Source organism: Nannospalax galili, unplaced genomic scaffold (genome assembly GCF_000622305.1).
Source record: "Nannospalax galili isolate Female #2095 unplaced genomic scaffold, S.galili_v1.0 scaffold309, whole genome shotgun sequence".
Classification (NCBI taxonomy): Eukaryota; Metazoa; Chordata; class Mammalia; order Rodentia; family Spalacidae; genus Nannospalax; species Nannospalax galili.
In genome coordinates this window covers 1,344,100-1,369,651 of record NW_008359589.1, presented here as the reverse complement: position 1 = coordinate 1,369,651, position 25,552 = coordinate 1,344,100, and the positions used below count along the sequence as shown (strand labels likewise).

The 25,552-nt window shown below is 48.8% G+C and overlaps 2 protein-coding genes across 6 annotated transcripts in view; both read right to left on the bottom strand.

The window, feature by feature from the left end:
* Rab29 (RAB29, member RAS oncogene family) overlaps window positions 1-7,159 on the bottom strand; it is a 20,584-nt gene extending 13,425 nt beyond the window's left edge. For both annotated transcript variants that reach the window (XM_008823302.3, XM_008823303.3), the window contains exon 1: window positions 6,798-7,159. In XM_008823302.3, the coding sequence (XP_008821524.1) occupies window positions 6,798-6,921 (124 nt within the window). In that variant the 5' untranslated portion in view covers window positions 6,922-7,159. The remainder of the gene's footprint in view (window positions 1-6,797) is intronic.
* Window positions 2,944-25,552, bottom strand: Slc41a1 (solute carrier family 41 member 1). 4 transcript variants are annotated; one of them, XR_606881.3, is made up of 12 exons: window positions 24,586-24,962; window positions 22,080-23,066; window positions 13,496-13,603; window positions 12,160-12,231; window positions 11,437-11,581; window positions 11,153-11,299; window positions 10,321-10,468; window positions 9,474-9,553; window positions 8,297-8,431; window positions 7,873-8,021; window positions 4,191-5,419; window positions 2,944-3,227 (listed from the first exon to the last, which is right to left on the bottom strand). XR_606881.3 is itself a non-coding variant. In XM_029558754.1 (11 exons), the coding sequence occupies exons 2-11, from the start codon at window positions 22,452-22,454 to the stop codon at window positions 5,234-5,236; spliced, it is 1,545 nt and encodes a 514-aa protein (XP_029414614.1). In that variant the 5' UTR covers window positions 22,455-23,066; window positions 25,363-25,552; the 3' UTR covers window positions 2,944-5,233. The 4 variants fall into 4 exon arrangements, 3 of the variants coding, with proteins under 3 accessions (XP_029414614.1, XP_008821527.1, XP_017651144.1); XM_029558754.1 differs by lacking the exon at window positions 24,586-24,962 and adding an exon at window positions 25,363-25,552 and having other exon boundaries at window positions 2,944-5,419; XM_008823305.3 differs by having other exon boundaries at window positions 2,944-5,419.

Below are 25,552 nucleotides of genomic sequence, written 5' to 3'. Positions count from 1 at the left end.
GTGGTTAAGAGCACTGGCTGTCCTTGCAGAGGAACCCAGGTTTGATTCCCAGCACCCACATGGCAGCTAACAACCATCTATAACTCCAGTTCCAGGGAATCCTATGACCTCTTCTGACCTCTGTGGGCATCACATGATACAGGTATAGTTACATGCATGCAGGAAATACACTCATACACATAAAATAAAATAAAAATAATATTTTTTTCAAAAAGGAATGCTGATCTAAAGAGAAGCTGGTTGGCATGAAGGCAAAGAAAGGAGTCTCTGCAGGAATCCTGGCCACACATCTTAGGGCTTCATCTGACAGAGGGACCAGGGTCTTCCAGGAATATCTGACCCTCTCAGGTGTCCCTTTTGCAGATTTGTGCAGCCAGCCAACAAGGACTGCTGCCACTGAACTCTGAATCCAGCTCCTCTACTAGGATTCCACACTTCCCAGGTACCTCCTGGTCATCTGCTTTTCCATGAAGCTTGTTTCCAGGGAATGATTGTGTCTATCAGGCTAACATTATCTATCCAGCTTACTGATCACTGGCATCTGGCCTTATGTACCTCTCTGACTTTCAGGTTTGGGTCAGCCTCCCTGTGTGAAATGATTTCTGGATAGGACTGAATTTCTGAGCTTTGAAGGATGCTGGCCCACGGCCACAGTGCATTTCATCAGTGACAATCTCTCTGTTCAGCTGGCTGGTCCTCCTCATTGTGGAACTGGTTCCACTTCAACTGCCCTCATGTCATGGATGAATAGCACCCAGGGACGCTCGTCAACCTACTTTTTCACTCACTAGTTCACTCATGTATCATATATTCTGGGTATTTCTGTTATTACTTTGCTTCAAAATGTCAAACAGTTCAACTCATATCGTCATCATGGTCATCATCTCTGTTTATTGAACCTTCCATGTACTCAACAACCAACAGAGGCCATTACTATCCAATTTAGGGTCTTAGAAGCTAATTATGGTCACAAAATGGGAGAGCTGGGATCCAAATCTGTCTACCTCTAATTATTATTATTAAATTAGTGGTGTGTGGACTACTGACCCCTACTTACATAAGTAAAAAGGTAAGAATATGGCCTTGGGGAAGGCAGCCTAGCAGTTTGACTGGTTTGCAGGAGAACTCTGTGTAAGTCTGATGTATCTAGAGAATTCTGGCTGCTATCTTTTACCCAGATAGCCTAGCTACTAAGTTAGTGAGAAACAGAATGTAGAGGCATGAGTGGGCACATGATAGACTCTTCTGTTTTCCACAGCATGGGAGTCTTGGGAAGAAAATGAGTGGCTACACTCTTGGCTTGAAGGTATGTCTCTGAGTTCCTTGGGCAATGGTAGTGCTTTCTGCCTTCCTGAATCTGTCCTGACTCTTGTCTTCCAAATCCTGGCATATGCTGCCATATCTAACTGGGCTTATTTATTTTTTTAAAACTGAGATAGAGTGTTATGTAGACCAGGGTGACCTCAAACTTGCACTATAGCTGAGGATGACATTGAACTTCTGATCTTCCTGCCTCTACTTCTCTAGTGCTGGGATTACAGGTATGCATAACCATGCTCATTTACATGCAGTGCTGGAGTTCAAACCCAGGGCCCTTTGCATGCTAGGCAAGCACGGTACCAACTGAGCTCCATTCTGGACTTTTTTTTTTTGGTCTTTTTTGAGACAGGGTCTCCCTGTAGCCTCAGCTGGCCTGGAACTCACGGAGATTCGCCTGCCTCTGCCTCTCGAGTGCTGGGATCAAAGGTGTGTACCACCACACTGATGTCCATTTTTTTTTTAAGGTCACCAATACCTAGATTATGTTACCCTCTACACTTTACAAGTGAATAGAGCCATAAAATGTTTCAAATGTTTTACAATTATTTTCTTAAACTGTGTGGTGACACATGCCTTTAATCCCAGCACCCAAGAAGCAGAGGCAGGTGAGATCCAGGCCAGTCTGATCTATATAGAGTTCCAGGCTAGCTGGGGCTACAAGGAGACCCTGTCTCAAATTTAATAATTTTAAGCAGTTTTGAGTTTCTTATAGAAGGGTGCCCTGGCCAGCCATTTCACCTGGCTCAATGAACAGGAGGCACTAGGTTGAGAGAGCTAGATGTGAAAAAATGACCTGTGCCAGTTATTTAACCTTCTGATTCTCGTGTTTTTCTCTTCTAAAATGGTGATGTCTATTTTATAGTTACTACAGATAATATTGAAATTGTAAATAAGGTTATTATTTAAAAGTATATTCTATGGTATAACATACTGTATGGTAAAACACTATGTAAATTATCAACGCTTAAGCAGCCTTATTAACAAGTGTTAGAGCCCAGGGCTGTCAATGATTTGCCCATGGTCATATAAATAAAAGCACAAGAGCTGGACTCTTAACCCAGGCCTGTCTGACACCAAACCCTTTGCAGTCATTTTGTAAATTTCTAAAGGCTTATAGCATTTAGCACAGTGAAGGCACATAGTAAATACTCAAGGCAGTAGCATTTTTCTTTTTTGGGGTGGTGGGGAGACAAGATCTCCCTGTAGCCCCAGCTGGCCTTGAACTGACAGAGGTCCACCTGCCTCTGTCTCTCGAGTGCTGGGATTAAAGGCATGTGCTACCACACCTGACTAGTAATAGCATTTTGCTTTGCTACAACTCAGCTATAAACCTCTTCAAGGAAGAAATCCTAATCCATAGATGCTCATACCATTAATGCACATAAAAAGACTGAGTTAATGCATGGAGACCACAGTCTGGTCCCCTGGAACACAAGGACACTGCATTCCAATTCTGAAACCTGTCCCAGAGCACCACTTCTCAATGTGTGTTTGTATCATAATCTCTGTATTGAAGAGATGGTTCCTTGCTTGTCACATGTTGCCCCCTTCCCACTTGAAGGACTACAGAGTGGGTCTAAGAAAATGGCTGAAGGTGCTTTTTGATGAGAAAATACCAACCACTGAAATAAACTTCCTTTTTATTTTACCAAATATAATTTATCAGTTAAGTTGACATTTGTCAATTCAGTTATAGTAACTATAAATAATTGTCTTAAGACACAGTTCTTTAACTTTTGAAGGATAGGAGAGTAAACCAATTTTGTTTCTTGCAGTCAGGCCAAAAGTACATGCAATGGTGCAATTGGGGGAAAGAAATGAATCTTCTATTGAAGTCCACTTCATTTTCCTTCCCTCTCGCTCCGGTCTTCCTCTGCTCACACATGCTGAGACTCGGGTGTGCCTATCTTTGTTTTTGAGGCAAAGGAAGAAGGATAATTCAGTTTCCAGACAGCCTGATCCAACTCCAGAAATTAGGACAGGGTAAATGGCTGGGGCTCACAGGGGCTGTTTCAGAGTTTGATGCCTGTACAAAAGTCTGTGTGCAAGTATGTTGAGGTGGAGGGAAAGATGAAAGGAGGCAAAAGGGAAGAACAGAAACAAGGCTAAACTGGTATTAATCTGCTGGACACAACTTCAACTAGGTAACTTCTATGACACCTTCCATTTCCAAGGTTCTATGATTTTAGGTGGCCTGGGAGGAAATGAGGGAGTAAAAAATCTCTGGAAGTCTAGGCATGCTATTAGTATAAACAGAGCCACTGCTTAAGCCTTTCTTGGAGGCTGGCCCTTTAGGCTACAGTGTTTATAAGCTCCTGACCTTTGCTGAACTATTTGGAGCAATGTGTGGGGGAAGAGAATATAGTTTTCTTCAAAGTTTGTGCAAGGCAGACAGATGTTGAAACAGCCAATTGATGTCCAGCTAGTTCTAAAACCTCATGAATGAAAACCTCAGGGAATGAAGGAGAGGAAAGTTTTTTTTTTTTTTTTTTGGACAGCTCTAGCTGGCCTGAAACTGCTATGTAGACCAGGCTGGCTTAAAACTCAGAGATCTGCCTGCCTCCACCTTCTGAGTGCTGGGGTTAAAGGTGTGCACCACCGCCCCTGGTGAGGGGTGTTTTATAGGACATAAGCACTGGTTGAGCAGTGGAGCTGGCAACTTGGGCTGGCCAGCATTGTGGAGTTGTGGTCTAAAAGGAGGACAAGGCAGAACGTGCCTTGATGAAGTAGGCACAAACACCTACAATAAGGGAACTTGCACATGGCTTCTGTAACCTAGGGAATGAAGTAAGATTAGAGCTGTGATCCCCTTACCACTGGCTCATGAATGCCTGGCACAGTACCTAACATAGTAGGCACACTATGAATACCTCAATGAGAATCTCAGATCATGTTGCAGAAGAGCTCATCCGGGGAGGCTGCAAATTGCTGAAGGAGCGAATGGATGATGACCATCTGTGGACAGGAGTAAGAGAGAGGCCAACTGGCCTCCGCAGCACAACAGAATGAATACTTTTAGGAAGTGACAGAGGCCAAGGTGGACTATGTGGTTATGTTCTCATGACAAACAGCAGCAAGACACACACCCCAGCTGCCTCAATCTCCAGGTCATTCTCCATATACCCTTGTCCTGTCCCTAATCTCAGAAGCCCACCTGGCAAGCTGTGGGGAATGGAGTGCTTGGAGACAATTAGAGAGAAGGCTTGAACAGAGATACTTGGTTCTCTGGCCCAGGGTGAGGGTGGGAGGTGGGAATGTGGACCTTCAGAAACCTGTGGATGACATGGATCCTTCATGAGCCTAGGCCACCACCCATTCAGCTAGAAAACAATCTGGTAGTTGGGCAAAGTGCATATACACAGATGGAACAGTCAGCTCACCTGAGTGCTGGTTGGCCTAGAATAGGGCTGTGATTATAAGGAGTCTGAAGTAACAATCTCCTGCTCAGTGCTCTGAAGTCAGTCCATTTCTATAAAAATATGTGTATGTGTGGGAATGTCTATCTCTCATCCCTCTGTTTAACCAAATCAAACAACCCAAAGCCCATTTACAAAGAATTTCTCATTAGGGGCCATGGCTGAGGTTACTAAAGCTAATCCATAGGTCCCCAGATACCAGACAGAACACCCGTGTCCCAAGCCACCTCATTTGGAGGCACCCACAATAGAATTGCACTTGGTGATTGTCTCAAAAGTCTACGTGTACTGCTTATTTCAGTCCATCTGTCCTTCCTGAATTTTTGCTATTCAAACTTGGCTCAATGTATAAAAATTCCCATTGAAAATAATGAGAATTTGGTATCAAAGTGAAGTCCCAGAAAGATGTGGGAGTGTGGAGTGGGTAGGGTAGAACAAAAGAAAAAAAAATCCAAATAGAAAGTGCAGAGGGATGGGGAAAAGGCTGAATGGCTAAGCTAATCCCCGACATCTGTGTCTCTGTCCCCAATGAGCCAGAGGACATGGAAGCTGAGTGCCAGGAGCCCAGTGCCAAGCAGGTCCCCCAGAGCGGTCAAGTATGGGATGGAGAAGTTGTCTGGGTCCAGGCCCCGACCCCACATCCAGTGCACCATCCAGTCTGCGATGTACAGGAGAATCAGCACCTGGAGAGACAGAAGGGTCCTGCCTGTACCCATCCTCTCTCTGTAGGGGGAGCCAGAGACCACATGATTGTACCAGTACAATTTATCACAAGGCTTGGTCAGCCACAACCCCTGTGCATGGACCGCTCACCTTCCATGGTGGCAACCCCTCTATGTTCTTCTACTGCACGTTTGAAAGATGTCAGGATTCCTTGGGGCCAGTCAACTCAGCTCTGCATTCTCTCCCAGTCTACCAAACCAGGGGCTTTCTAACCTACCCCCCACCCCCCTGAAATTCTGCTCTTGCCTTAAATTCTGGGTCAGCTCATTTTAGACTCACAGCAATTCTGCCATGTTAGTTTCTCCAGGAACCTGGTGGGTATGGCAGTTAGAACCAGCTTCTCCTACAAGGCTTTTTTCTTCTCTGGGTATAGTAAAGAGATAGTGTTTGAGGCTGCTGCTAGCACTGTTGTGTGGTGGTAGTTGACTGTCTGAAGCTGCGCTCTCTTGACCCTTTCCATTGTGCTGCTGTGAGCTCAAAGTTTATGTTAACATTAGTTCTAGCAAATAGAATTATGAACAAGTCAGCTAAAGCATAGCAATTAAAAACACATTTTAGATTATCAGCTACTTTGATTTACTGCACCCTTGCCTTTTATAGAGTACTGAGAATAATCAAGATCAGAATCTTGCTACCGAGCCCAGTCATATCAATTATAGCTTGGAACACATCAAAAATGCACAGTATGAGGCCTAACACTGACCTCCTGAACCAGAGTGTGCATTTTAAGAGGATTCACATGCACACTGAAATGGGAGATGTACTTGATCTAGATAGAACACTGTGGTGGAGCAAGCCTACACCTGACAGTGCCTAATTTGGGATTCCCATTAAATGACTATGGCTCTGTGAGAATGAGATGTTTTTTAACAGTTAACCCCAATATGGTCATCAGGTGGTTTTATTCATGACTGTACTTTGCAAATAATGTGGTATGAAAACTCTGCCTTAAGGGACTCAGATGCAGGACTTAAGGTAGACAGAAGCCAGAACTGATCCCTATTTTCAGGCCTCTTGGTTGCTCTCATGTCTTGTCTCTAAGGAAGCCAGGGTTTACTATTTTAGAACCCTTCACTTTCCCTTCGTTCTGCACACAGCTTCCTTACACTCCAGTGGCCTTGGCCCTGGGTGAAGTCCAGCCTCCTTGTAACTTCACATCCTTTCCAGCAGCTGCAGAAGAAGCTGGGCATGGTAGCACACACCTTTAATCCCAGGTGCACTTGGGAGGCAGAGGCAGGTGGTATTTGTGAGTTTGAGGCCAGCATTTCGCCCACCCCCGCCGCGAGGCCGGCGAACCCAGCACCCGGCCCCGCGCCCAGCACCCCTGCCCGCGCTCACCTCCCACGGTGGACTTGTAGTGCTTGCTGAAGCTGTCCTGGGAATACCGCTGAACCAGTGACGTCTTGCCCACCGCGGCGTCCCCCACCACCAGCACCTTGAACAGGTGATCTCGGCTGCCCATGGCTAGCGAGCTCCGGACGCGGGAAGGCGCTGAATTTTAGCCCCTCTGGCTCCGGGTTCTCTTCAGTCTGAGGTTAGGCATTCCCACCTTCGCCGGCCGAAGCGGTTCTGACGAGGAGGCAGAAAAGGAAACTCTGCACCCGGCCGTGGCGCGCTTCCTCCCGCGCGGCCGCAGCTTGGGTGGGGCGGGCGCCTGTTGGACCCCAGCGGTCCGCTCAATCGCTGCCCGCCGGGTCTCCAAGCTGGTCTCTAAAAAAAAAAAAAAAAAAAAAAAAAAAAAAGGGTGTGGCTAGAGGGCTTTAGGACAAGCCCCAGGATGGAGTAACAGCAATTGTCTTCACTTCTCGTCTCTTGAATAGCGCAGGGATAGGAGGCAAAGGGATCTGGAGGAACTTTACAGGGAGCAAGTGTCACACTTTGCTTCTCCCCAGATATAGAGAAGAAGCAGAGGTAAAATGGACCCCAGGCTATTCATAATGGGTACTGGAACCTAGGCCAAGCGATGAACTGAAACATCCACTATAGACCTTTGGCATGTACAGACCTCCCCTTCCCATCAGGCAGTGCACTTAATCACCCTTGCAAGGGAGCACAGTGATTTAGATAACTGCTGCTGGGAAACAGCATATGATTCTCAGCCTAGCCCTTGCCAATTCCTAACACAACTTTTTCTAGAGACTGGATTGAGGGTAGGAGTTGGAGGGATAAGTACTTATCAGTAGGGGGCTGGCTATGTAAGATGTAGTAATACATAGGGAGAAGGTATCACAGCATTTGCTAGTATTACTAGCAAAGCTGGATGGTCAAAGATAGGTTAATCTTGCACACTGGTTTTGATGCCATTTGATGCTGGCTATTCAGACACAGAAGTGACAGGGTGTCTGATGGAGCCAAGGCTGGGTCTCTTATTCCATCTGGGTCTTCCTGGTCCCCTGCTCCCACTGGGCCATACCTGGAGTAGTGCAGCTGTCATGTAGAAGATGATGAAGATGAGAGTGAGGGTGGTGTGGCCACCCTGCATGCAGCTGATGGTGTAGAGAAACACAAGGTGTCCTGGGACCACGAGGAGGAAGAGGACCCAAGCTGAGCGTGAGTTCACATCTGCGATCAGAGAAGAGAGGACAGAGAGAGAAGCATTGGCCCCAGAAGGCCACAAGAGGGCCCACACTGTATGCTAGGGTAATAGACAGCTGACTATTTCTCCAGGGAGTTTTGGGAAAAGATGACTTTGATCTGGGTTTGTTCTTCAGAACAGCAGGCACAGCCCAGCAGAGGATAACCCTGGACCTAGGCCCCAGTTGCCTAGTGAAGTCCATGTCTGAAGACCCCCTCCCTCCAAGTAGGGAATGGACCTGGGAGGCTGAGACTCTGGTTACCAGGGCTGAAGAAGGTGGTGCATGGACTGGGGCAGCGGCGAGGAACTGGCTCAGAGTTCTCCCCTGGCATGCCATTCATATGGAGGAAGGTGGAGATGCGGCTGGCCTGCACAGCCACCAGATTGCCCCCAACACCTACAGAGACACACAGGACTCAGATTCAGAGGCAGGGAGGAGTGGGAGGAAATCATCATATTGTTCTTGTAGTTTATCTGTAGGGGCATTTGTCTTCTGTCTTCATTTAGGGTCTGTGTAAACATCATCTAGCCCCCAGATACCAAAAGAAGAAACACTAAGAAGATAAATACATCCCTGCTTCCAGCAACTTTTTTTTTCCCGGAGCTAAGGACTGCACCCAGGGCCTTGTGCTTGCTAGGCAAGCACTCTACCACTGAGCTAAATCCTCAACCCCAAGACCCAGGGACTCTTTTAAGCTCCCTCATCTTCCCTTATGGAGATATTACAGTTTCATGCATCCTTGGAGTGGCTCAGGGATACAGGAAGCTCTGCAGCTCCCCATCCTGACTGCTGTACCCATACAGCATGTATACCTACACAACAGGGAAAGAAGCCTGCTTGCCTCAGCCCTCTCCAGAGCTGGCCCAGACACTGGTGCTCATACACTCATTCAATAACCAGTTTCCGGTAATAGATTTGACTTTTAGATCGAATCTGGTTCTGCTGCCAGGAACTTGCTGGTTACTGTTTGTCTTTATGCCACAACCTATACCTTTCACTTTTCGGCCTTTCCTTGAGCCTGGGAGGTAGACTGTATTGGCTGCTGACCAGTCTCCCTTGCTGGATGCTTCTACTTGAGCTTATGCAGTGGGATGCACCAGAAGGTGAGCAAAGGGCAGGCTCTGATGTTTCTTTCTGGATCCTTTGTGGCAGGGGCTTACCCTTGCAGAGGGTAGAGAGGACTTCTAACTGGACTTCCAGAAGCCAGTTTCTGGGTTCCTTTGACCCTTTAGGCTAGAAACTTATATGCTGTTAATCTCTGCGGGCCTCATCACCCCTTATTGGTCTTTTTACCCCACTTTCACCTTCATTAAAGTCTTGACCTTTCCGAGCTAGATTCTCTTGCCTTCTGGAACCCTGGGTAACATAGAGGCCAACCCCCTTCATCCTCTTTCTCTGCCCCTTTTCATCCCCCTAGCAGCTGAGGCTAAGGCCTCACCATTAATCACAGGTGTGAAGACAGCCATTCCTGCAAAGTTGGGGTCTGAGACAGTCTTGTCCAAGATGAGGCCTCCCACGCTACAGAGACACAAAGACAAAAATGACAGAAAGATGATTGAAGGACACTTCTCTGGTCCCTGGGATGAGAGGCACAGGCCCACCTAAACTTGGGGACAAAGAGAAGCAAAGAGGCTCTCAAGAGGCTCTTCTTTCAGTCTTCATGTTCCTTGTTTGAACCACCTGTTGCTAATAATCTCCTGACTTGGCCCAGTGACCCTGGGTCAGCTAGTGGCATTGAGTCAGGCAGCTGCCTGCTGTCCTACCCTGCACATTGGCTAAAGGAGTAACTGTCTGTCAGCCGAGCCACCTTCCTGTGAGGACCTCTGTCACCTGCCTGCTCTGTACTTAATTTTTCTTTCTGGTAACAGCCCTGGGCTCCTTCCCAAGGGAACTAGCACTCTCAAACTCAGTCACTGTGCTTCAGGTAAGAATGCTTCAATGAGGAAAGAATCTCTCTCCTTCCACTGGAATTGGGAAGTCAGAAAAGTAAAAACCTAGCGTGTTGGCCATCACAGAGAAAAGCATAGAGGTGGAGTCCTGGGCCGATGATACTGTATGTACCCCTGAATGTAGCTGTATTTTTTTTTGTTCCTGGGGTCAATATATTCTGCTTTGGAATGAAACTCAATTCAGATAGTTCTTGTCATTTCCAACTGAAGGACATGTAACTGTCACTGTTCATGTATTTTCAGGGTTTTCCCCATATTCCCTTCTCCAGGGTCTCAAGTGGAGTTTATGGCAAGGTAGGAGTGGGGCAGGGGCATGGACTTGGAGCCTCAGCCTACCTGCTGATGGCCATGGCAATGATGACAGGTTCCCAGCCTGAGTATAACACTTCCTTTGTGGCTGGGCTCCGTCGGGCCAACACCACCCAGATAGGCAACAGGGCCACAAAGAAGGCACACACCAGGGGGTAGATGTATCTCCAGTGCTCTGAGAGGACAGACCAGAGAGAGATGAGTACGATGGCCCCAGCGCCCAGCTTAGCATGCACATGTCCCAAGAGACCAACAGATCAACAGGAATTCTACTCAAAATGCCCGGAAACATAACACCTCATCTGAGCTTCACTGCACTTAGGACGTAGGTGAGGCAAGCTTTGTCCATCTTGTAGGGGATAACCCAAGGCAGAGAACTACTCAGACACTAACTTGTTTTTGTTTTGAGAGAGGGTCTTGCTGTGTAGCCCAAGTTGGCTTATACCTACAGTCCTGCTTTAGCCTTTAGCTGGGATCACAGGTGTGCACAATCATGTCCAGCTCATGCAGTAAACTTATTAGGGGCAGAGACTACATCTCTTGGTCTGATCCCAGAAATCACTACCTCCCATCCCCTTCTTCAGTTTGCACACAGATTCTAGTCTTCAGTTCCTTTCCACATTTCGTCCCTCCAAGGGAAGTACAATCCACAGGACCAAGCAGGAATGTGTTCCTGACACTCTTCCCTCTGCTACTGCCTGCAGGAACTGAGGTCAGTGCCTAGCCTCGCCTCCCAAAGATCAGGAGTTTTGACAAGCTTTTCAGGTAAGAAAAATCCTTGTAGCTTGCAAAATGGTCTCCACCTCTCCCAATCCCACCCAGAGTCCACCAGAGCCATTCTTAGTGGCTTCAGAATTACTCAGTTCCAGGTAGAGTCCCCAGCTGATGCCCGAGAGGAGTGCCAAGGTGATGAGGTCTCCCAGGCTGGCAGCAATGGGTGTGGCCACGTTGTCTGGGTTGATCCCAATCTTTCGAGAGCCAATGATGACTCCAATCATAATCATACCTGGTGAAGAAGGGGAGGTGGGCCAGATAGGGTGAGAAGAGAAAAGGGGTATTAACAAACAAGAGAGCAGAGGTTCCAGGAAGAGTCAACACCTTGGGAGCAACCTCCTCACCCCTGTGTCCCCTCCCCTTCCTTACCCAGTACCAAGGAGGCAATGAAGGCTGTGGCTACACTGCTGGCACACAACAGGAAGGCATGCGGGATACTAAAATGGCCATCAGGAATCCAGCCAAAGACCACGGCTGCAATGGATGCTAGGAAGCCCACCACTGTGGCCTGCACCTGGGGAGAGTTGTGGTGATGTGGAGAGCCTGGAGCAGTTTCTTAGATGAGGTCACTGAGCACCCAGGGGACTCTTCCTGGCCCAGCAGGCAGGCTGGACTGTATAGTTCTTGTAGGTTGGAAAGATGTCTTTATTTAGTTTTACTCAATACCAGTATAGGGCAGTCACCCTGCATAACCTAGGACCTGTTACTTGCTGCTTGGGAATTGCTCTAGGGATGGGGCGAGGGTCAACAATCCAGAGACTTCAGGGTTGCCAAGACCTGAGACTCAAGGGGGTGGATCAGTATGGAATCTGTGTGGCCTCCTGGGGAGATGGGACAACAGTGGTAGAGGATACCATAGCACTCATGCATCTAAAGATTCTACTGCATGGATTGCTGGGGTTTGAAGGCTCTAGTACCAGCTGGAGCCTAGACATGCAGCATGGGAGCTGCTGGAGCTCTTCCTATCTTGGCCATTTTCCTGAGTAAACTGGTCACCTCCTAGCCTACTTTGCAGGATACTGGAGAGCCACTCAGGAGTCAGTGGGGCTGACCTGAGCCTTTCAGGGATTCCTCTCTGGTCCCAACTCTTACCTGGATGAGGGCCATATTCCCTGTGATCATTCGCCAGAGCTCCTTGGGTGTGTCCATTTGTCCAATGTTAGCCTGGAAGAGGGAGGGCAAGGTACTGGAGCTCCCAGGCTGCACGGAACCCGGGGCTCCATCTGTTAGACTGAATACAACAAAGTAGTACATGAGGTTTAAGACCTTGGGATTATAACATTAAAGTCCTAGAAAAATAAAGTAGGATCAGAAGGTTTGGGTGTGAAGGAAGGACCAGAGTCAGCTCCTAGAGCTGGAGAGATGCCTCAGAGTTTAAGAACATTTGCTACTCTTGCAGAGGACCCAGGTTCAATATCCAGCACCCAATGTGGGTGGCTCACAACTGTAGCTCCAGTTCCAGGGGCTCTGACACCCTCTTCTGATGCCATCTTCTGGCTTCCATGGGTACTTGCATGCATGTTGTTCACATACTCACCCCCCCCCCCCACCATACACACAAAATAATAAATCTTTGGAAAAAAAAAAAAAGAATTAACTCCTGCAGGGTGGCTGAAGGAGGTTCCCAAGGCAGCAAGCTGCATCCCAGCATCTGAGGGAAGCTGAAGCAGGCTCAACCCTGTCTTGTTGAACTGGGTAGCCCTCTCCCACATGGGTCAGCATGACCCTGCCCTGGCTCTGAAGCAGCTTGTTCTCTTAGAGAAAGCAAGGTCAGTGTCTGGCCCAGGGTGGAGGCTGCCAGTATTTGGGAAGGAGTAACACCAGCCAAGAGAATGAAAGAAAGCATTGAGATGGGTTAGGCTGGCTGTCTTCTGTGCCATCTTCTCCAGACTCTTGGCCATACAGGAACATGCTTGGCCCCCTGAATCTTATCACCTCTTGCTTCTTGTTCCAGCCCCTCTATTAGGCTCAGTCACTGAATGGTTGTTGGGAGGTGGAAGTATCTATCCTCTTGAAGAACAGGCTACCATGGGGAAAGGAGGCAGCTGGGAGGGGCGTGCAGAGGGCCTGGCTCTGCTCCTGTCCAGCTGTGGAGTAGGGCCAGAGATCAGACGAGGCCCCCACCTGTGCAGCTGGAGGGACCAGCATGGTGCCTGCCTGTCAAAGCTGCACAAACAGTCACGAGGCAGGTTGCAAAGCAGGGAGTGGGGCAGGCATCCAGGGATGGCTGGGACATCCAGAATTGGAGCCTGGGAACCACTATGGGCAGGGATCCCCTGCCCAGGAACAGGACACCCAGTCTGGAATCTCCCTTCACCTGGCCTGCCAGGCCTGCCCTTTCCTCCCCTCTCCTAAGCAGTTACATGGCCACCTCCTAGTCTCCACTTTCTTGTGCCCCTCCCCTCCTCCCCCAAGCTAGGACACTCACTGCAGTGGACAGCCTCGATGCCAGGGTCATTTCCAGGTTTCCTTTGAGCCCAAGCAGCGCAGGAACCAGGATGAAGACTTCCGTCACCTTCTGGAAGACCTCCCAGTGCTAGATGAAAACAGAACCCAGGAATTTCAGTGCCCCAAAGGACAGGAGTTGAGGCTGGGCAGAGTGTGTGGTCAGCAGACAGGAACAGGATAAACAGGAGAGAGCATATGAGGGTCCTAACCAAGAAGCCTAGAGGTAGAGTAAGCCCATGAGTTCTAAAATACAGCCCTACTACCCCCACCACTTGCCCCAAGAACAGGGGAGACTCTGACCTGACTCCGCCTCTTCTGTATGTTTTCCTAAAGACAGAAAAGGGTAGTGAGGCCTCCATGTTGGTGGCTTTTGCTCCAGAACTCTTTTGTGATACCCTCTCAAATAGCACTCTGTAGCCCTTTGCCTTTTGTTCATTTTCTCTGTGGCCTCAACCTTGGGTGGTGTTGTCTCAGCTGTGGAGAGCTGGGCTCCACAGGGATGGGGCTGGGGTGATTAGAGCATTTGTTTGGTTTCATTCTCCAAGGGCTTTGGGCCTCAGCCACAGTGACTCTCTTAAGCAGGCTCTGAATTCAGACTGTGCTCTCCCCATACTGGTTTTCAGGGAAATTTTTATTTCATGCTACACTCCCTTACCCTCAGCACAAGCAAGTATACCCCTGTAGTATGGCCTGGGAGTATGACGGGTTCTAGTTCCGAGACAATCAGTCCTGGCTTTCCTACCAACTTTTTTTTTTTTTTTGGTTTTTTTGAGAAAGGGTCTCCCTGTAGCCCCAATTGGCCTGGAACTCACTATGTAGACCAGGCTGGCCCTGAACTCAACAGAGATCCGCCTGCCTCTGCCTCCGAGTGCTGAGATCAAAAGAGTGTACTACCACACCCGGCTCCTACCAACTTCTTTCATGCATCTTCTCATTTAGTCTTTCCAACAAGCCAACGGGGGGGGGGGTTTGTTTCTGCTTTGCAAGTTCAGAAAATATTATGTATTACACTAATTAGTGTAGGAAGCAGAGCTAGCTATTTAGTCTAATTGAAACTGATTTGCAGTAGAAGCTGGGATTATGTTTCCCTTCCTGGCTCTAAAGGGCAATGCAGTTTTCTGTATTTGTTTTAAGAATGGAAAACCTATAGGTTGGAGAAGGGGGTGAATCAGGCAGCAGGTAGAGGTATGCAGGTTAGATGTATGCAGGCTGGATTAGGTATCTGCAGACGATGGGCAAGAACACTGGGCTGAAAGTCTTGGCCTCCTACAAGAGATGCAGGGAGGAGAGGATCTCATGCTGTCTCCCCAGCATGTTTCTGTACAATGACCAGCTGGGGACCTTGTACAAGTTACAAAAGCCTCAAATTCCTCAAGTGTTTGGTTCAGGGGCCAGATGAGAGAGTCTCTAATGGCAAGTCCAGCCCTGTTGCTCTATTAAAATGGTGATGCATGCTTTAATCTCAGTACTTGGGAGGCAGAGGCAGGTGGATCTCTGTGAGATCAAGGCCAGCTTGTCTACATAATGAGTTCTAGGCCAGCTGTGGCTACAGAGAGACCCTGTCTCAAAAAGACCAAGAATGAGGAAGGCTGCAAATCAAAACCATAGTGAGGTATCACCTCACCTCACACCTGTTAAGATGGCTAATGGAATAAAAAAAAAATACCAAGTGTTGATAGGGGTGTGGAGACTGGAACACTTGTACATTATTTGTAGAATTGTAAAAGTTGATTATTATGAAAAACAGTATGGCAGTTCCTTAAATAAAAAATAAGCTGCAATTTCAACACTTGGGGGGACACAGGCATTGCTGAAAGTTCAAGGTCAATCTAGTCTAAATAGTAAGATTCTGCCCCCATAATAATTAAATAAGCTGGGGAGATGCTCAGTCAGTAAAGTGCTTACTGTGTAGGCATGAGTACCTGAGTTTGACCCCCTAGCATCCACATACATAGCAGCATACATCTGTAACCCCAGCATGGAGTGTGCAGAGACAGGCAGATCCGTGGAGCTCAGTAGTCACTTAGTACAGTCAATCAGTAAGCTCCAGGTTCACTGAGAGTAAGATGGGAGAGTAAGGAATCCCTTGTCGACCTCTGGCCTACATGTGCATGTGCACCTGCATGCATATGTGCAATACCCCCATGAACACATATATATGTAAACATCACATACACACAATGAATAAATAAACAAATAAATGAGTACGTAAAATGGACATATGATCTAGCAATCCTAGTATTGCTCCTGAGTACTTAGCCCTGAATACTGAGTACTCATCCAAAATCATTGAAAGCAGGGTCTTGCAGAAATAGCTGTGCATTCATCTTCACAGCTTCACTTATTCATTATAGCCAAGAGGTGGAAGCAACCCAAGTGTCAACTGCTGAATGGACCAATAATACACGATGTATCAATACTGGAGTACTACTTAGCCTTAAAGAAATCCTGTTACATGCATAATATGGATGAACTTTGAAGACATTATACCAACCAAGCTAGTACAATTCCACTTGTGAGCTATCTGAAGTAGTCATCACATTTATATAAACAAAAACTAGAGTGGTAGCTGCTGGGGGCTGAGGGCCTAGAGAAAGAAAGTCAGTGTTTCATGGGTACAGAGTTTAAGCTGGGGAAAATGAAAGGTCCTAGACACCTGCTGTGCATTCCTGGGAACTGTGAATACATTTAATACACTTAAAAATGGTTATAAGTCTCATGTGATTTTTTTTTTTTTCTGCACTAAAAACAACCAGCCAACCCAGGTTGGTGTGTCTATAATCCCAGTATTCAGAGGCTGAGGCAGGAGGATTCTGAGTTTGAAGACAGCTTGAGTGACATAGAGAGACCTTATCTCAAAAAACCAAATAGCAAAATGAGCATGGCTATCCAAGGGGCTGGGGTCAGGGCCAGGACCCAGAGAAGGGTGGACACTAGGAGGTTCTATAAGGTAAGAACCTTGCCTTTCCATTAATGTTCTTGGTGTGTGTGGGAGGAGGAGGAGGAGGGTGTTGTCAACAGGACTGATACAAGAGTCATTTCATCAGGGCTAGAGCAGACCCTTGTCTGACTTCCTGGACCTAGGATTCTTTTTGGAGTCTCCTAAGGGACCTAGATTCTCTGAGGACTCCTGAAGGGGAGGAGGTGCTCCCAACTCTACACCAGTTTCCCGCCTTTCAGGCAGTCACAGGAAGAGCCAGCCCCTTCCAAATACTGGGGGAGGTGAATTTCTTCTCCCCTGTGAGGAAGGTAGAGTCTTCCCTGTGAGACAGCCCCCAGGACTGCCTCATGAGCCCTGGGACTATTACTCTTTAACAGGGCTGTGACATACAACCCTGGCTATCCAGCTCTCTTTTGCCCAGGCCCAACTAGGCTTATGTCTCTAAAACTGGATAAGCAGTTCCAGAGAGGGAAAAATTCCCTCCTCCTCTCCCTCTGTTAACAAGTGTGCTGACTGTAGGCTTTTGGAGCTCCTCTCAGAACACAAATCCCACATCCTATCCTCACCCCAAACATCTGCCCACATGCTCCCAAGCTGCTAGCTCTCTGAAAGCTCAGCTCTCCTTTTTAAGGTGATGGGTACATGCCAGCAAAGAGAAAAGACCCAGAAAGAAGCACTCAAAGTGTATGGGAGAAAAGAATGTGGTTGGGTGTGGCATACCCTTTTTAATTCTGGCATTCAGGAAGCTGAGGCAGGATTAAGAGTTGGAGGCCAACCTGGGCTACATGGCAACAAGATCTTGTCTTAAAAAGGGGGGAAGGAAGACAGGCATGGTGTTGCACACCTTTAATCCCAGCACTTGGGAGTTTCAGGTCAGTTGAGGCTACAGGGAGACCCTATCTGGAAGACACAAAAACAAAAAAAGGAGGGAGAGAAGTGGAGAGATGGCTCAGCTCTTAAGAGGATCCAGGTTCAGCTCCCACCCCTCCCTCATCAGGTGGCTCACAGCCACTAGTAACCCCTGTTCCAGATCTGATGTCCTCTGGCCTCTGTGGGCACCCACACATACATGTTGTACATAAACTCACACAGGCACATGTAACATACACATAAATTTTAAAAAAATTGAAAACAGTAAAAGAAAAATAAGAACATATGAAGTTTAGCTAACCCCTCTGGCTGCTACCATAAGCACCCCAAATTCATACGTACCCTCTGCTTTTAACTACAAGAGGACCTGGAAGTTGTGGGGTTTTAGGAGGGATAGGATAAGACAGATGGGAAAGGAAATGGATCAGTTACAATAACAGTTCCATGTCTTCCCAACCTATACAGAACACAGCCTGGAATTCACACCACCTAATCTTTGGCCCACTGAAGCCCTAAGCTGGTAGTTGGGTCAGAAGAACCAATTCCTTCACATTTATTTTCCTTCACAAAACCCTCTCAAAGATTCAGTTTGGGCAGGGAGGCTGTGACCTGCATACACACACAGCAGGGGGACCCTGAGGTTAGGAGTTGAGGATAGAGCAGGGTAACTAAGAGTGGTTCTTCTTCCTCCTTTGGCCTCCTTCAGGCCCATCATGGCTGGGAGTGTCTGCCCCTAAAATCAAACTAGTCGGCCTAGTCAAGCTACCACCCACACCGTCCTGTACCACTGGGGATGGAAAAGGGTCCAGAAAACTGCCTGGCTTAGGGGTGGGAGGAGCACCCCTGGATTTTTAGAGCTTCTCAGAAACTCAGCCCCTCTTCTCTTTGATCTCTCTCCTCAGTTACTGATATTCTGGAAGTAAGGGATGAGACAGCTACCTCCAACTCAAAACTGACCCTGACCCAGAACAAATGCCCTAAGCCTCGCAGCTCAGAGATCCTGCTGTGACCTCTTTCTTGGCCATCCAACCTGCTCTTCGACCCCCCAACCTCATCTGGTAGAGCCTTTTGCTTCAGAAGGCTAGTGTAAGAAATTAAGTCAGGGCTGGTAAAAGATGACCCCTACCCCTATTCAAGTGCCAGGTACTAGGCTGCCCAAGGACCCTTCAGGTAACCAGGCTGTATCATAGTGAGCCCAACCTCCATGTGACAGAGGCTAGTCTGAGAAGCATGTTGGAGGTATTCAAACAGAAGAGCCTCAGGGCAATACCTGCAGGTACAGAGCTGTACACAGCTTGAGAAAAGGAAACAGCCCTGACATGCAGGAGACAGAGAAAGGCAGAAGGGTAGTCAAGGGAGACAGGATCTGAGCATCCTGCCCAGGAGCTCCAGGACCTCAGGGCAGACCAGCTGAAAGTTCTGCTACTTTCCCACACTACTTTCCCAAGGCTGTGCTGCCATCGACTTTCATCCTGATAAGATGGGGTGGGTAAAGGGGCTAGAGAGATGGCTGAGCAGTTAAGAGCACTGGCTGCTCTTGAAGAGGACCCAAGTTCAGTTCCCAGCACCCACATGGTGGTTAACAACCATCTATAACTCCAGTTCCAGGGGAATCCGACACCTTCTAGCCTCTGCAGACATTGCACAACATGGGTGCACTTATATAAATGCAGGCAATACACTCATGCACATAAAATAATAAAAAATATTAAAATGTATTTAAAAAAAGATGGGGTAGGTTAAAATAAGGACTTAGAATCCCCTTGCCCTAACCTAGCTGAGACTTCCAGTAGAGGTCATATAGCACCTCTAGCCATTTCTCACAAAGGCTGATGGAAAGTGTGTGACACCCTGCAGGAGCCCAGGACTGAAATGGGAGAGGGCCATGAAGCATGGGTACCAGGAAGCTCCCATTCCCTTTCCGGACCCATGCCTGTTTTCCTCCTAAATGCTGCAGGAACTTTTCTGGCTCCATTGGTAAGTCAGAACAGACTGTTCTGCAAAGTACCCTGCTCCTTATTCCACTGCAGAGGGTACTGCACATGAGGAGCAGAGTAAGAGGGCAAATAAGAGACAGAAAGGGTCTTCCAGGAAAGCCCCAATCTTTAGCTGCTGTGGGAGTTTTGGGCCAAGGAAGTTCACATCGATTCCTGGGTCTCTGAGTGAATGGGACCCTGTGCAGTCACCTCTTCCAGAGGGCCCCATCTTGGGTACTTCTAGACTTTCTCACTACAGGTAATTTTCTCTTGTGAGGGAAGAATATAGGTGTGACTCCTGTCTCAGGAACATCAGACATCCCCATTACTTCCCTGGATGTAGACTTAAGAATCTTCCTATGGCCCCCTGCCCTGCTCTCCTGTACTTAGCCTCTCTTCCTACATTCTTGCTGCAGCCATCTGCCAGCCATGCTCTAGCCCAGCTGTGGGGGAGGGGTACAAGGACAAGCCAGTCATTGTCATCCATACCAGCTGGACACTAGCTGTGGTGTGTGAGCTGAGGTATCACACTGAGGGCAGATGCCAGCTCTCTGTGGACACACTGGGCAGCTCCAGATCCCCTTGGTCACTTGGGCATAAAGCAAGGTATCAGAGGGCTGTTTCCACCCTGGAACCCTGATGTGTAGGAGGGTGAGGCCTGGATCTTTCTCTTCTTTCTCTAAGAACTTTTGTTCTTGTTCACTTCAAAAGCTAACTCCAACTGTTCCAGATTTTAGTCTGCCCTGTTCTTCAGGACAAGACAAAAACAGCAGGCTCCTCAAGAAATCATAAGCTGGGAAGCAAACCCTGGCCATGATGAAGGTCAGAGGTTAGTGCTGCAGGCTTTGGGGACAGATGGCCAGTGGCATCTCTATGCCATAGTTTCCCTATCCACAACACAGTAGAGATGAATGCCATTTTCCTACCTCTTATGTCTACTAAAAACCAAAACAAAACAAAGCAAAACAACCCAAATGCCCCACTACCATCATCACTATCCAGAAACTATGACAGTATGAGAACCATGTTTACCACTGGACACTGACCCCTTATCTTCTTATAGTGCTGGGACTCAAAGCTAGGGCCTTTGAGCATGCTAGGCAAGCACTACATCTCTAGCCCTGTCCTCCTTTGGAGGTACCAAGATGGAATCCCAAAAATGTAATGAGAACCAGGGCCACAGGAAAGGGATGGAGGAGGTACAGCAGACTGCAAAACCAGGCTCATATTTTCTTTCTCCTTTTCCTCCTTCCCTTGCTCACTGCCCCAAGAAGAGAGGCAACTACCAGGAGAGGAGTCCTAAGCGCTAGGCTGGCTTGCTAATGTCCATGTATGAACAATACTCACAATAACAGGGTTGGGAAGAGGAGAGGCAACACCAGGCACATTTGCAAGGCACAAACGCCATTCTTATTAGCTACCAAAGGTGCAGGGCTCTCCTGTGGGACTCAGGGTCTACATGGACACTAATGACTACACCTAGAACTAACCACCTTCAGGCCCTGGGATAGTCACTGTATCATTATATGTGCATGACTTGCAGTGTTAGTTGTGCAAAGATGAGGTGATGCTGAGTTTCATGCTCTTTTGGGAGATGGTATAGTGAGGCACTGGGGGTGTGGGGATCCCCAAGGTCACAGATCAAATCTCCTGTCTCTGTATTTCTCAGAATACTCAGAGTCAGCACTTAGCAGGAACTTAATACATTCTGCTGCTTAATACATTCTTAATAATTCAGAGAAACCTAGCACTATTAGAAAGCTCTGTGTGCCTCACTGAGCTTCAGAAACTTTTACCTGAGGCCAGGCATGGTGGCACTCGGGAGGCAGAGGCAGGCAGGTCATTATGGGTTTGAGGACAGCCTGATCTACATAGCAAGTACCAGGCCAGCCAGGGTTGCAGAGAGATACCCTGTGTCAAAACAAACCAGACCAAACAAAACCACAAAACAACCCACTTTAACCTAGAAATAAGGCTCTTTCTCCAGCCTGGAAGTTCTTAGTAAGTTATTACACTAAACACAGCACACGCTGTTCTAGCTCTTAGCTCCCAGGTCCTACCAATGCTTACTGTTCTTTCTACCCAGTATCCCCATGAAGTGCCTCATTTGCCAAGATTAGGTTCATGACAGGTGAGAAGCAAAGAAAGACAGTTGTGCCCAGGTCTAATTACATTTTCTTCCCCCATTGGCCACACTTATAGCAGTTTCAAATCATGCTTCGGCATGTGCCCATCCTTACTCTCCAAGGAGACCGTGCCAAGGATGCAGGAAGATAAGCAACACAGAATGTCTTTAAGAGCTTTCTCACTTCATCTGAGACCCTCCTGACAGCTGAGCAAATTCCTGCCCAGCAGGAGAACAGAGGAGAGACTTGAAACAGAGCTTTCTATCTTGGGTATCCTTGAAACCTCAAGTAATGGGAAAGAAGGTATAAAGAGGAGACTCATCTAGACTCTCCTACTGCACTGGACTTAGCAATACTAAGGTATGGCAAGCAACAGTCCTGCCTCTCTCCTCCTTTTTAAGTCTGAGTTCTAGAACTACATGTGTTTCTGTCAGGCAATACTGCCCTGACTGCCTCCCCAGGCTACTTCCTTGAGGCGTCTGTAGAAAGCAATGAAGAAACCAAGGAAGTGATCCAAAGGGGAAATTGCATTCTAGGAAGCAGCAGCTGCTCCTGACAGAGAGGTGGAAAGGAAGTTCCAAGACTCACAGTTTCCTCGGAGGCAAAGGTAGTCAGGGCTCAAAAGCAGAAGCCACCCTACTCAGGTCTTACCTGCACAATGTCCAGCACCATGCCAGCTGCCACAGTCCCAAAGCCTGCCAGGAGGAAGGGGAACAGCACTTGCAATCCAATGGAAAAGGAGGTCTCCTTGAGTGGGGAGGGTGGTGCAGGGCCATGGTCTGTGCTGATGTCGTCACTTTCATTGCTCTGGCTCCCATTCTCCAGCAGGGCGTCCTCCTCCCGAATCCCCTTGGCATTGGCTCGAGACTCAATCACCACCACCTCCACCCCAGCCCCATCAGCCTCCAGGAACTCTGAGGTCCCAGCCAAGGGCTCTCGCTCAGGGCCATCTGATGAGCAGGGAGAGGGAGTAGGGCCACTACTGTTCAGCTGGTAGATGTCCTTTGGCTCTGACTTAGAGGACATGACAGGCAGGGAGGAGAGGAGGGGAGAACTTCCTTTTATTTTCCCTCTTTTTCTCTCTGTCTCTAACTTAGGAAAGAACTTAGTCTTGGGGTGAACCCAAGCTTGGGTGCCGCGGGACCTCTTCCCACGGCTCTCTGCTCCTACTAGGCACTGTTAAAAGTGATTCACCAACAGGCAGCCCCATCAAGCAATGAAGCAATGCTGCCAGGGGCTGGAGGGAAACAAGAAACTCCTCACCAGATGCAGAGGCAGCTTCCACTAGGCGTGCAGGTGCCTGCCTCCAGCAGCTCTATGTGGTGCTGGGGGGAATCTTTGGTCAGTGGCCAGCTCCTCAGAGCAGGCACATGCAGAAGGGAAGGGCTCAACCTGAGTCTGGAGTGTCTGCTTCAGCAGCCTCTTGTGAGAAGCTGTTCACAATATAACCTGAGGCTGGGGCTTCCCACTCCCTCTGCTGGGTGCCTTCTGCTTCTCACAGCACCTCAGGCTCAGCTAGTCCCAGGGCAGTATCTGCTGTTTCACCCCTTTCTTCCAGAGATCTCCTCCCTTCTCAAGAAGATTTTGTGCTTTCCTAGTCGCCTGGTCCTTAAAGTCACAAGTATCTGTGTGGAACACCTTATGTGGGAGAAAGAAAAAAAAGAGAAAGAGAGAAGAGAATGTTACTATTCAGCAAAAAGCAGTTCCTACTGGGATAATCTCCCAGAACACAGCAGTCTGCTAGAGTTGGTTATTTGCTACTCCTTTTGCATTAAAATGCCTCAGTCCTGCCTACTTCATCTGGAGGACTTCTAGGTTCCATTCCTAGCATCCTCCCAGCTTGCGACCCATTACCCCACAGAAAGAGGTGGTGTAGCAGAGCTAAGTATTGCTTGAGCAACCTAAGGTAGGCAGGGCTGTCTTCAGGGAGCTGTTACATTGAATACCAATAAGAATGCAATATTACTTAAGTGTAGTCCCTTAATGGTAAGTTACAAATTCAGTTGCAAACTCCCAGCACAGCCACTCCACTGTAGAAGACTTAGCATCAAAGAACAGAAAGAGTGCAAATAAACAGGGAGACTGGTCACTCAGAGAAACACCCCCAGACCTCTAATTGCCCTAGGGGGATATGCCAGGAGCACTCCCCAGGCAGCGAGGCAAGCCTGCCAGACCAAGGCCAAGAACCAGAGGCCTACTACCCACTCCTGCCCTTGAGAGTCAACAGTGTTACCGAAAGCTCAAAGGCTGACTCTGGTCCAGACCTCTGGCTCTACTTCTCTCCCTCTGTCAGACAGGACATGGCAGTTATCTCTGCTGAAGAAACAGGGTCAGACTACTGGTTATTACCTATATATTTTGGTAACCTAGGCTCTCCCTGTTTTCTAGGGTTGCTGACAGCTGGATATAGTGGACTTCTTAAAAAAACAAACCAAAGTATCAGTAAGAGGAGAAGAGAAACAAAACGAGGCAAAGGCAAGTGCAAGGAGCTGATATGCATTCACTCCTAAATCATGTCTCTGGCTGTCCAGGCCCTCATTTTCCTTTGCCTAAACGAATCTCTAGGCCTTGATTCCAACTTGTTGCATTTCACCAGAATGGTTCCCATAAATAAAAAATTTCCAGAGGGTTTCCACAGGTAGGGCAAACAGGCTGGCATATATTCCAAGCACTCACAGTCAACATCAGTTTGGTTATGGCTGAATCAAACTCGAGGACCCAAGTTATTGGTCTTCTATCAACTCAGTCTCTTGCCAAGACCCTTAACACACCACTGTTGTTTTCAAAGGTCCTTACTCGTCAGCCGAGAGGAACACTCTTGACACAGCCCCCATGCCAACAAAGTTTCTGAGTACGCTAAAATCTGACACCCCCCTCTCCCGTCTTCCTGGAAGGCCAACCCCTGGCCTACATCCCCAGTAAGGCCACTACGGACGGACGGACGGACGGACGGACGGACGGGCCTCAGGCTCTGGGACACCCATCTCCTCCCAAGAGGGGCAGACAAAAGAGAGCCGCGTTGGTATCCCCAACCACAGGGAAGGGGCGAAGTAACTGGGTGGCCTCGACCGTCTCCTCGCAACTCGCACTTGGCAACTCCACTGCGGGCCAGAGCCCCTGCCTTCGCCGCCCATCCCCCAGACCCAACAGCACTGACCTGCCCCTCGCTGGGGAGGAAGGGCGCCTGGAGAGTGGCAGCAGGGGCCCGAGGTCTCGGGAGGTGCAGGCTATCCCCTTTTCTCATCACTCCTCCCCCTCGGCAGTCCTCCAGCTCCCGCGTGTGCCCCGCTACACCCCGAGCCGAGGCGAGCGTCCAGCCCGGACACCCGGCTCACTACATTTCGTGTCGGCGTGCCGGCGAGGCCGCAACTCCGCTTACACTGCAGGGAGGTGGCCGGGACGGCAGGATATACCGCCTTAGGCCGGCGGGGACCAGATGGGGCCTGGGCACCGAGCTCGCTCACCCCCAATCACTTCTTGCCCGCCGACTTGGGCAAGAGTGGTTGGCTGTGGGTGGCAAACGTGATCTGGGACAAACTGGGTGGCACCCCCTCCATCAAAAATAGATTCTGGATGGACAACCGAAGCAGCCAATCAGGGTCGGAAGGGGGTGAGCCCCGCCCAGGCCACGCCCCTTTCTTTCGCTTCGCGTACTGGGGGCGGGGTGTCGGGAACGCCGGCGAGGAGTGATGGGAACCTTGGGCGGCGGGTGGCCGAGCTCCGTCCGGACACTGCACTCCGCAGCAGTCCTTGCGCAGCTCCGCCGGCCGAGTTCCTGTTGCCTTAGCAGGCGAGGGCGCCTTGGCGCACGTACCCCGGTATCGCGAGTGTCTCTTTTGAGCCTCCGGCCTTGCCGAAGTCCCCAACACCCCTGGAGGCCCGCCCACCGGCTGTTCGCGCGGGCACCCGCAGCCCGGGAGTGCCCGGTTCTTACCACGTTCTGGAACTCAGTTCCTTGTCCTCCGGCACGTCCTTCCGTCAGGTTCCACGTTCCTCTCAGCAACTGACTGATCCCTAACCGATCTCCCTTAATAAAGTCCCAGCCTGGAAAGGGGTGGAGATGGGCAAGCTGGAGGGAAAATTGGCTAGACTGGGAAAATAGGGCTGGGAGCCCACCAGCATCA

Bases quoted from the DNA above. Each gene is read 5' to 3' on its own strand.
- Slc41a1 (XM_029558754.1), bottom strand. From the start codon at position 22,454: ATGTCCTCTAAGTCAGAGCCAAAGGACATCTACCAGCTGAACAGTAGT. The intron at 13,604-22,079 runs GTAAGACCTGAG...GTTTTCATCTAG, and splicing joins TGGTGCTGGACATTGTGCAG to CACTGGGAGGTCTTCCAGAA. The intron at 12,232-13,495 runs GTGAGTGTCCTA...TCCCTCTTCCAG, and splicing joins CATCGAGGCTGTCCACTGCA to GCTAACATTGGACAAATGGA.